At 29.3% G+C, this 12638-nt stretch overlaps 1 protein-coding gene across 5 annotated transcripts in view; it reads left to right on the top strand.

The window, feature by feature from the left end:
- LOC111418356 (transcription factor Sp8) overlaps nt 1-12638 on the top strand; it is a 179035-nt gene that overhangs the window by 146151 nt on the left and 20246 nt on the right. For 2 of the 5 annotated variants that reach the window (XM_023050882.2, XM_023050884.2), the window contains exon 1: nt 6807-7063. The exons of the other annotated variants lie outside the window; for them this stretch is intronic. In XM_023050882.2, the coding sequence (XP_022906650.1) occupies nt 6980-7063 (84 nt within the window). In that variant the 5' untranslated portion in view covers nt 6807-6979. Of the gene's footprint in view, nt 1-6806; nt 7064-12638 lie in introns of those variants that run through there. 5 annotated transcript variants of the gene reach the window in all.

Genomic DNA, 12638 nt, shown 5'->3' with positions numbered 1-12638 from the left:
CCTTTAGTAACATTGTAACAATTTGTCACACTTTCATATAATAGTCAATTAATCAATTTTAACTTGTTTTCATCGTCATAATAAATTTGCCGAAACGCACGCTTTGCATTGAGAGAGTTTGCCCAGACCGGCGTCGGTGGTAATTACAAAATAATAACCCTTTGACACAAACAGGCCCGCAGTTTGCCGGGTTGATTGACACCCGTTCATTCTAGGCGCAATCAATCGAGGAGACGACGACGGGAGCCCAAGCCCAACTTCTACCAGGCCGCGCTCGCAAACCATAAATTAACCACGTAATTAAATGTAACATGCAATTAAAATTACACTTTCATTTATTCCGGCATCGGGCTAGTACGGCAAACGATTTATGTTGCCATTAATCAGAATGTTGTTGGTGTATATCGTTCTAAAGAGAACGGTTCTTCAATGTAAACTTAAGTATAAACAAATTAGATAGTTTCTTGTTAGCGTGTGTACATTAATGTAAGGAAGCAGGTATTAAACTGTTTGATTTATAATTTTCTTTATATTTAACTTGATTTATAATTTGTCACGGTTTTTATTAACGTTTTAAAGTGCGTTATAATAATAATTTGGTTATAAAGTATAAATTAATAATAGTTTAGAACCCGTATTAAAGGGATTAGAGCTATGAGAAACCGTGAAAAACGACCCATATTGGCTTAGGCATAGCGAGGATCTTCTTTCTTGATAACATAATTCCTTGCACTTATCCACCACCACACCTGCCTTGCCAAAAGGTGTGTTGGCGTGTAGTACGTTGTATTCGACAGGAAAGAGAGCGTTATAATTGCCTTGAGGGGTACCGATAACAATACCACACACTTGATTCTCTATTGGCAGTTTTAAGTTTCACCATCAGGTATACAAAAAAATTATTTTCTACAAAAGCTTTAAAAAGATTGGTATATTTTATACTAGATAAAGAAAACTTTAAATAAATACTTTATAATAAAGAAAAATCCAGAATTCCAACCTTCATAACTTCTACGTCACAGTGTCAATTGATTGGTGAGGGATTTTTGTACAAAAAATCTAAATGAATTTATGTTCCAAATTAAATGGGTTTTTAAGAAATTATTTCTAAGTGTATTTTGAAAGAAACTACTAAAACATCTTAGGTATCGACTACAAAATCTCGGTTATCTCAAAAATGATTGAATCTCAGAAATGATGAATGGTTTTTTTGATATAGAATTCAATATGAAATATAAACTTTTTCTTACCATATCAAATGCATAAGTACCTATATATTTTTACTAGTAAGGTGCACAAAATTTTCAGCAACGTATAAATAATATATGAGGAAGCATAATCAAATCACAAATTGATAATGCATTTAAAGGAGAATTGGGAAATTCTTCTGGTAAACTATTGTAAAATCTTCTGTACCAACGGTTAAATTCACCAGTTGCAAAAGGTTTTGAGACGTCATCTAAATCACATTTATAAAATCTGCTAGCTGCTCAAATTTTAATAGTAGCCTTTCTAAATTTTCAATTTTTTCTAGTGATGGAACTAAACATTGAAGGGCTACTAAGATATCTTTGTGTGCAACAAATCTCTCATCTAATTGCATTATGACGTTGTCTAAGAATGGAATAAAAATTGATATTTTGTAATATTCTGCCGTAGTTTCTGTTTCAAAATTCACTCTATTTCTTTGTCTAATGATCTTTTCCACATCTACTGGTTTCCTTCCAGAAATATATTGTTATAAGATGTGTCAACATTGTTTTGCAGATTTCTATGCAATTTTCTGCAAACGAAGCTGCTTGAAACAAGTCGGTATTTATCATTTGAAGTAATTTTGACAAGGGTAGTGTGTATGCAAAAACAACATATATGAAAAACTTAAAGAATTTTTAACAATGTTGCCCCAAATTACGATTCCCAATCTTTCCAAGTTGATATGTCTTCTAGAGCAGAAACTACGGACTCTAACAGTTCTTTCATTACAACAATGGAATCTTGTCGTTGAATCCATCGCGTGAGACACAGTTGTTTCAATTTGTCTCGTATTGATGTGGAATTTAACTGATTGATTTTTTTTCCATTAAGACAGTTTAGCGCTTTGGTGCATTAAAAAAATTGTATAAATTTTCTATTATACTCATACAGTTTCTAATAGACTGGCCTCGGAATAAGGCTATCGGATATAGTTGGTTTAATATAGCTTGTACTCCATTAAACTTTTCGCACATTGATGCAGCTCCATCATACCCCTGTCCACGAAGATTATTTAAATCAAGTACTTTTTAAATTCTTGAATTAGTACATTGACTAATGATTCACCTGTAGTTGATGTAACCGGAACAAATTGCAGGAATGATTCATGAACATTGTTCTATTTTTATTTTTGTTCTAATTTTGATACATCTGTAGTCTCATCGGCCCATACTGAAAAATATCTAGCTTCTTTTACATATAAAATAATTTTTCTTAATATTAAATTGTTACACACAGCTATTACTTCATTTTGCATTGAAGCACTTATGCAACTTGCATTCTTTGGATAAGTCGTTAAATATATCACCACCAGAGTTAAGCCTGAATTTGAGAAGACTTCGAAACTTTCCTTCTCTTGGGATTACTTCAGATGAATTCTCTGTATACTTAAAGGTCCAGAATCCCGATGACCTCTTAACAAATTTTTCCACAAAAAATTATTGTATTAATAATAGGCGTTAATCTTTACCCATTTTGTTGTGGAAGCTATAACTAGCTGTGTTATATTTTTTGTTTTTTGTCGATAATGTTTTGTAAATTTAGGAAATCCAAAACAGAGTTTTGTGATTCTCATGCAATCGAAACTTTTCGATTGTATTTTTCCACAATCGAAATGGCTTGGTACAAAATGCGGCCACTTGTTGACTGCTTGTATGACCTACATCATTTTTTGAAAAAATGCGCAATATTTACATCTTGTATGACTCCATCTTGTTTGCCGGAATATATTAGCCAATTATAATTAAGTAGTCGTTTTTAAATTTTCTGAGACATTTGCCTTCTTGTTTAGAAGGAAATTTCCAGATGGTGTCCACAGATTTTTTATAGCTATAATTTTTTCTTCGGCTGTTAATTTTTTTAATATAACATCCGCCACGTCATTGTCGAGTGCTGTTGAAATTTGTGGTTCTGAACAAACTTCATTTGATGTTGATGGTACATTATCTAATTGAGTAATATTCGAGGTTAAACTCATAACTTCTATATCACTATGTCTGTATGTCTATCTGTATGTGAAACTACAGAAATATCGTAGTTATTGACTACAAAATCTCGGTTATCTTAAGAAGTGTAAAAATTTCAAGTACAAATTAAGACTACCTTTTTGATGTAGAATTCTCCATGAAATTAAAATTTGTCTCCTAAATTAAAATTCGTTGAGTAGTATAGAAGTTAATAAAGAAAAATCCAGAAATAATTTGGTGGTAAGGAAAACATTTAAAAATGTTTATTTTAACCCTCATAACTTCTACGTCACTGGGTAAATTTGAATTTTGAACATAAATCTGTATTCGGCAAAGATTTTTTTACAAAATTTCTAAATGAATTTATGCTCTAAAGTTAAATGGTTTAGTCAGAAATGATTTTAAATTGTATTTCGTAAGAAATCAGAAATCACTAAAATATTTTGATTATTGGCTACAAAATCTCGGTTATCTTAAAAACGGTTCAATTTTCAAGTATAAATCAAGAATACCTTTTAATTGCAGAATTTTCGACAGAAACCAAATTGTCCTCAAAATTAAAATTCGTTGAGTGGCATTTAAATTAATGAAGAAAAATAATGAAATCGCTATGAACAAAGGAAAAAATTTAAAAATCCTTATTCTAACCGTCATAACTTTTATATCACTATGTCAATTTTAATCTTGATTGTAAATTTTGATTCATCAAAGATTTTTGTATAAGAAATGTATATAAATTTATACTCCAAAATTAAATGACTTTTTAGGAACTTATTTCGTAAAAAACTATAGAAATATTGTAATTATTGATTACAACATCTCGGTTATCTTGAATATAGTTGAAATTACAAGTATAAATTAAGAATACCTTTTTAAAGCAGAATTCTCGACGGAATTCAACTTTGTCCTCAAAATTGAGATACGTTGAGTGATATACATATAAAAGTTAATAAAGAAAAATCCAGAAATCATTATGAAGAAAAGCAAAGATATAAAAATGTTTATTCCAAGCCTCATAATTTCTAAGTCACTGTGTCTATATTAATTTTGATAATAAATCTGAATTCGTCAAAGATTGTTTTACAAAAAATCTAAATGAATTTATGTTCTAAAATTAAAAGGCTTTTCAAGAAATTATTTCGAAGTGTATTCTATAAGAAATTAAATTGTTTTGGGTGTTGACTACAAAATCTCGGTTATCTTCAGAAGTGTAAAATTTTCAAATACAAATTAAGAAGGTGGTCTTAATTTGTGGACCACGAACGTCTGCCAACGACGTTCTTTTATCAAAATTAGTCCTATAAATAAAATGAACGTCGTGGGTTTGTAAAATAAATAAAATATATTAAACAGCAACAAATACAAGTTGAGTTGAACATTAAAACAATAGAATAGAAATGAGAAGAAAAGAAAAAGTAATAGTATGATAAAGGGAAAACATAAAATCGTATAACGTGGTTTCTTGAAGATGGCATTAAAACGCCGAAACCGGTAGAAATTGAAAAACACAAATAAATGCATACAACACAGTATATAAAGTGGATCTAAAGAAAATCGTGGAAACATCTGTTAGTATCGAAGTCAGCAATGTCGTTCATAAGTATGTTGTCTTTGTTGTGTAGACCTATATTATATTCCTCATAAAGTTTCAATTCATTTGACTTTTTTAGACCTATAATCAGTTTGACATTTTGAAATTATATTCTGTGTTTATGTTCTTCGCGGATCTTGAACTGGAGTTCTTTGAAGCTTGTGTATATATTTCTTCCCGTTTGGCCGATATATATTTTATTGCATGCCGGACATTCGATCTGATAAACACCACTTAATTCCTCTTTTCTATGTTTGGCTTTATTATTAATTAAAAAGTTGCTAATTTTGTTATGAGATACAAAAGCAGGGGATAAATTAAAGTTTCTTAAATTGTGGTGCATTTTATTTTCCAAAATAGGGTGAAATGGAAGTATTAGGAATTTTGAGTTGCTTTTTATGTTAGGATAAATGGAGTTGTTAATTCTAGAACTAATATGGATCTTATTATAGATATTTTGTAAAATGTTTATAGAGTAGTTATTATTAATACCAATTGTAATCATCTTCTTGATTTCTACCTTTAGATTATTTTGGTTCAAAGGGATGTTATAAATTCTGTTAAACATGAATCGAAAACTGGCATGTTTATGCTGTGTAGGAGTTTTTGATTACAAAGATTCTTGGTAATGTTTAAGTCTAGAAAGTTAATCATATTGTCTTTTTCCATTTTGATAGTGAATTCTAAGTTGGTAATATTATTAAAGATATTCTGTAAAGCTATCAGATTGGCGGGATTACCTTTATAAACAATTAGTATATCATCAACATATCGAGTATAAAAAATGACATCTTTTGTGAAAAGCTTATATTTGTTAGAAAAAAGTATCTGTTCAAATTTGTTGACATATATATCTGCAAGGATCCCAGATATTGGGGAGCCCATGGGTAATCCATCATTACATTTAAAAAAATCTATTATCAAATGTAAAGAAATTTTGATTACAGGTAAAATCAAGTATTTTTAAGAAACTGTCAATTTCCAAGGGGTCGAGATTTAATTCAATGATATTATCTATAAGGTGTTTTTTAATTATTTGGATGGTTGGAGTGATGCATATAAATTTTTGATGTCAAAAGAGATCAATTTGCAGTTATGTGTATTTAGTGGATAGTTTATTTACAAGTTCGGTGGAATTTCTGCTAGAATAAGGGAAAGTGCTTTTGAAAGTTGTATACAGAAATCTTTGGATAGTTTTCGCAATTTTATTAGTTGGTGTATTATTATTGCCGATTATAGGTCTTATGCTTTTGTCTTGCTTATGAGGGTTCATTTCGAAGGAGTTATGGTGATTAATACAAAATTTATTTAAAAAAGGCATATTATCTTTAACTAGTTTTTTTAATTAAATTGTGTTGGATGTTTCAAAATCTTAAATGAATTCTCGATGGAACTCAAATTTATCCTCAAAATTAAGATTCGTTGGGTGCAATAATGCAAAACTCAGAAATCACTAGGAAGTAAGGAAGAAATTTGAAAATTTTTGTTCCAATCTCAAATCTTGGGTTTTGAGTACAAAATCTCGGATGTCTTAAAAACGGTTGAATTTTCAAGTATAATTAAAAATACTTTTTGATGCAGAATTCTTAGCGAAATTAAGTGAGATAGCAGTTAATGAAGATATGTGCAAAAATGATTATGTGTGCATATATTTGTGTTATTAGCTTATTCGAAAAAGTACTTTAAAAACGATAACACCAAAGTAACATTCATACAATATCTTATGATAATACAGCAATTAAAAAATAAGTTACATTAATGTTTGATGTCATACCTAAAGCGATTAGCTGAAAAGGACTATTGCGCATGCTTAAAAATTACAAAACAGGACCTTAACAAAAAAAAAACCTTTGGGCGTGCCGAAGGTCATTAAGTGGGAAGGCGTTTGGATTGGCGGTGGGGTTAGAAACGCCTTGAATACGGTCCTGGTGGGAGAACGTGTGATTTGGCCGAGCTGGGGCCTTCCCCTTCTACGAATCAGTAAGCAATGTGATCTCAACAATAGAGGTTTAACATTACATACACGGTGTGCGTTGTTTTTGTGTTTCGCGATTGAGACACAATTTTGTGAGAAATCTCGATTATTTTAGTACATTCTTGCACTCTTTTTTGTGAATGTTAAAGATTGATTGTGTTCTGAGCGGAGAGGTTTTTTTGAGAATACGCGAAAATGTTGACGGATATGACTCCAGCAGCTGGACAATTCTATGGTGCTCAAATTCCTGCTATGGCAATGAATATTAAAAATTCAGTTGTGAGTATCACGATTTATATCTACAATTATGTTACTATACAAAGTTATTGATGATTATCTAAAACGAAAACATTTAACCTTTTTCCACCATCGGTTTGTCCTGGTTAAAAGTAACAAATGAGGAAGATATAAAAGGGTCACTTTTGCGAACTAAATAATCCAATGTTTTCGCTTGTCGCCGTGCGCCCATTGTTAGGAAATCCTCTTAAGGAATATTGAATAGGTCTTTTTCACTTAAGCTACTTAACATTCGAGTGCACCCTCCCAGAAAGGAGCAGTCCTAAAGCGCCCTCAACAGATCCATTCACCGTCATCGAGGGTCCTTCAATTCAGACACATTCTCTTGAGCATCAGATTCCTATCCTACTAATAAGCTATTTTGACAATTATTTTGCCAACAAAGTTTTTATGATTCTTCAATTTAAATCAGCGGTTTTAATTATCCATTAGCTATACATTTGTTAGCGCTTAAATCCATATCAACAACAATTAAGTTGGTAACTTTGATGTGTGTACGCTTCGCGGAGCGTATTATTAAAGGCATCATTCATAATATAGAGTAATTGGGGAGTACAAAATATAATGATGCACGTCGCTAATAATTCACGCTTTACATCGCAACATAAGAAGATAAATTACTTAATACAAAAAAAAATATGTAGATAAGGAGAAAGCTAGCCTAATACATATATATATCATCTTAAAACAACTTTCTAATTAACGTTCCTTCAATAATTATTATAAGCAATTAATTTAAAGTTGTTTACAGGAAAAAAATGATTGCTAAAACAAAAAAAAATTCTAAGAAATATTATTGACCTTCGGCTTTAGTAATTTTCTTTGTAAGAATGCCGATAATTTCTTTGTAATTTATTGAAAGACACGCGTTGAATATTAATTCTTATTCACCATTTTAAAAATAATCCTTATTAAAATATTAATAAATTAATCGTTTTACAAGAAGCAAAAAGGTGCCTAAAAGAAGCCTATTTAATGTGTGGAAAGTCTGATCCGGAGCCTAAAAACTCGTCCCCGGTATTTTTAACACGGTCTACTACAAATATTTCGGCGGTGATCGCGTAAATATACAGTCCGGTGTTTATGTTATCGTCCAATTTATTTCGAAACTCGTAACTTATCAGCAAAAAGTCTTTTAAAAAATTCGTGACGTCAAATATTTGATAATATTATATAAAATTTATTTAGTTCGATTTCCTTAGTACCGATTTCGAATTGGTATTGTTAATCATCAGCCGATCATATCAATACAAACTTACATTAAAAATAGTTTGATGTAAAATGATATAGTACTTTGGTTACAATTGGAGCTGTATACTGACATAAATATGAATATTTTTAGATTAACTTACTTATTTATGTATATCAACCCAACCATAGTACTATAATTTTATATCAAATTATTTTTAATGTAAGTTTGTATTGATAAGAAGAACAATACCAATTCGAAATCGAACAATATAATAATTATTAATAAGAAAACGCTTTAAAAAATTCTTTATTGCTTTATTTATAAATTTCATTCTACCGAATTATAGATTCGGCTGATGATGAATAAAGGTCGAAACCAGTACCGAGGAAATTTATAAGTAAAGCAGAAAAGAAGTTTTTAAAGCGTTTTCTTATTAATAATACCGTATTTAAAAGCCTTTTTATATTCGCCGACGCATACACAGAGAGAAATATATTCTTGAACGAAGATTATTACTTTTGGCTCAAGCTTATCATATTCTTGTGGTTCTTTGATGGTGAATAAGGATTAATATTCAACGCGTGTCTTTCAATAAATTACAAAGAAAATTACTAAAGCCGAAGGTCAACAATATTTCTTAGAATTTGTATATCCACAAGAAGATCATTTTGTTGAGTGAAGAAAAACCACATATTCTCAAAGCAAGTATAGAAATATTCTTGATTCTCAAGAAAACGAATTCTTAGTGAAAGTAAATCAATAATATTGAAAAAGAATATCATAGTGTTGTGTCAACAATCCTATTTCTTTTTAGAAAAACTTATTCATGTAAGAACAATCTTGTATAATTCTTCATTTGAGTATTATAAATTATTGACGCAAGAATGAATTTTTTGATACAAAAAATTGATATTCTTCGATGCTAAGAATATGATATACTTCATTCGATAATATTTCTATTCTTAAAGAATATATTATATCTTTTAAGAATAAACAATAATATATTTATATAAATATATTTATTTACAACATGATTTAAAATCGACTATTTTAATAAAAGTTTTTGACATGTCTTAAAGCTGGTGCTCTATAGTACATTGGTATAAAAATTAAAATAATACGTCTTAATAATTATTGATCGAGTAAGAATTGTTTGTAAATCATATTTATTTATAACACATTTTATTTACACACTTTTTTGTTGGTAAAATTTTTCAAAAAACGTAATTTTAATATCCCTATGAACAGTACGGTTTATTGCATATGATGGCAATCTAGCGCATTTCAAGGAAACAATTAAATTTATCAAAAAATGTTTCGTATTATATTTATTTAAAATGTAAATCTCCATCGATCACTTTAATAATAAAATTTCATATCTTTACCAGGTGGAGCTGTATACTGGTATAAAGATGTATATGTTACCGCCAATCTGTATAATTTAGGTACTCTATATAATGCCTAGGTAATGTATGAAATATTATGAAGATTACTTACATAGGTGATGTATACAATTCTTAGGCATTACATAGAGCACTTGTTGGTCGACCGGTAATGTGTAAAATAAATAGATTTTGGTCTGTATTTATCAATTTTTACTCATAATAAACTTTTTTATAATCTATAAGTTATTGCATAAAAAAAGGCACATAGTACTTTTCTGTAACTATAGTAAAATCACAATTAAATTACATTAAACTTAAAATTTTTCTAGGTTAACTAACATAAAAACTTAGGAAACAAAATAATTCTGTAAAAACAAGACGTAGATCTACTGGCTTCTCAGAATTCAGTAAGTAATTATGGTATACATTTTTCTTTATAATTTGTCCCAAATTATGATATTCAAAACTTTGAAAACTACTTTATTGTATTTGTAAAATTAGTAGTTCAATTTGTAACTTAATTTAAACATACATTAAAGAAAATTTTACACATTTAAATACAATTATAATATTAGTAAATGCCTTTCGCGACGAAGTTTTTCTTTATTCATGAATTTTCGTATTTTTCTCAATATCTATGCGTCTGAGAGCAAACGCGCTAAAGAGCAATTTTGTTAAGAATACAATTTGCTACAACTTTCGTTCAAAAAGTTTTTCTATTGCATGCTCAGATTCAAATTTATTCAATTTTATAGTTGTTGTCTCCTGAGGCCATCATGGTTGACTTAATGCACTTATCTAATTTTTCTTTAGTTAATGCGCCTAAGGTACTTTTAACACAATTCATTCATAGTTTTTGGCGATGTTTGCTGGCAATTTTGATATTTTGAGGATTCCCTGCTTGAACATAACAAATGGTGATATCTATAGAAGCATTAGTTACAAATTATGTTATCTTGATTCATTATCATTAATTTTTATGGGAAACGTTTTCCTCTATCACTTTTAATTTTCTGCTTATAACAGAATTAACATAGATGATTGTCAATTTTAATATTTTGAGAATTCCTGGCTTGAATCTAAGAAATGGTGATATCTATGATGGCATTGACTATGGATTATGTTATCTTGATTCATTATCATCAATTTTTAAGGAAAACGTTTTTCTCTATCACTTTTAATTTTCTGCTTATAACAGCATTAACATAGATGATTGTCAATTTTGATATTTTGAGAATCCTGGCTTGAACCTAAGAATTTGTGGCATTGACTATGGATTATGTTATCTTGATTCATTTTCTCTCTCACCTTTAACTTTCTGCTTATAACAGAATTAACATAGATGATTGTCAATTTTGATATTTTGAGAATTCCTGGCTTGAGTCTAAGAATTGGTGATATCTATGGCGCCATTGACTATGGATTATGTTATCTTGATTCATTATCATCAATTTTTAAGGAAAACGTTTTTCTCTATCACCTTTAATTTTCTACTTATAACAGAATTTAACGCAGATGATTGTCAATTTTGATATTTTGGGGTTTCCTGGTTTGTACATAAGAAATGGTGTTAGCTATGGTGGCATTGGTTATGAATTATGTTATCTTGATCTATTATCATTAATTTGGAACCAATCAACTTGGATCAACGTTATCGATAATCATCTTTTTGCATTCTGCTGCGTTAATAGACTCGATGTTTTTTTTGCCATTGTTCCTCTTGCCTGGTTCTTCCTGTTTCTTTTTGCAGGTTCTTTATAAACAAAAGGCCAGAGTCCTATTTTGCCGTTGAAATACTGTTTTTTAGCACTGTCATAGCGTGGTCTGGCCACTGCAGCCATAAACATAGCTTTAATTATGAACCGTTTGCTTTTACAGCACCTTTCTGGTTCTGCTTCGTCCAGCGTCATGTAGTATGACCTTTTAATTTGTGTTGAGTCGTACGTATCCTCAAAACATCAATTTGGTTTAACCTTCGACTACAGAACTCTAGTTTCTTTCATTAATTAAATTAAGATTACATTAGATTATATTAAATAGATAGAAACTTGTTAATTCTCCAGACTTTCCTTAATCCATAAATTTTAGAGAAATGTATATCATAATTTGGGGCAGAGGGAGTATTTATGTATTCTTACATGGGGAACTATTGTGATATTTTGAAGTGCATAAAATCTTACTTTTTTATCTTCTTTTACATCTTCTTTTTTGAGTAGTTCTTTTACAAGGCCTTTTACACACATTGCCGGCTTCGCATTTGGTATTTTATAGAATATTTAGGCAAAGTATATAATTAATAATATTTCATATATTACCTAAACGTTGTAGGTATTCTATAAATTGCCTACATATACATCAAAATTTTTTGTAACTAATATTTGTTTAGAATTCAATTATAAATAATTGTAGTCTATAACATTTCAAAGAAATTATGGCTGTTATTAAAAAATGTTTGGAGTAATATTTATTAGAATGTAATTTAAAATCGATAACTATAATAAAAAAGAATGATATCATTACCAGGTGGCCTATATTCTGGTATAAAGGCAATTTATTTGAGATTATCTCAATAACTATTCATCGTATCCAAATTTTTGTGACTAATATTTGTTTAGGCCAATGGAGCGAATTTCGAAGAAACGATTCATTTCATCAAAAAATGTTTCGTATAATATTTATTTAAAATATAATTTAAACCCAATCACTTTAATAAAACATTTTGATATCTACTCCAGGTGGAGCTGTATACTGGTACAAAGATAAATGTTTTTGAGATTATCTTAATAATTATTGATCGTATCAAAATTATTTTTACTAATATTTCTTTAGAAATCAATTATAACTAATTTTTATTAATAACATTTTTCAAAAAAAACTTCATTTTAATTTAGAAAAATGGTAATCTAATATTTTTTAAAACGTAATTTAACACATTTTCTGTTTTTATCTTTTTTAGGATAGCTTTAGAACCTAGATTTTG

This window comes from Onthophagus taurus, chromosome 2 (genome assembly GCF_036711975.1).
Source record: "Onthophagus taurus isolate NC chromosome 2, IU_Otau_3.0, whole genome shotgun sequence".
In the NCBI taxonomy this organism is placed as follows: Eukaryota; Metazoa; Arthropoda; class Insecta; order Coleoptera; family Scarabaeidae; genus Onthophagus; species Onthophagus taurus.
The sequence above is the reverse complement of the archived record's forward strand: the minus strand, read 5'-3'. Positions and strand labels throughout refer to the sequence as shown.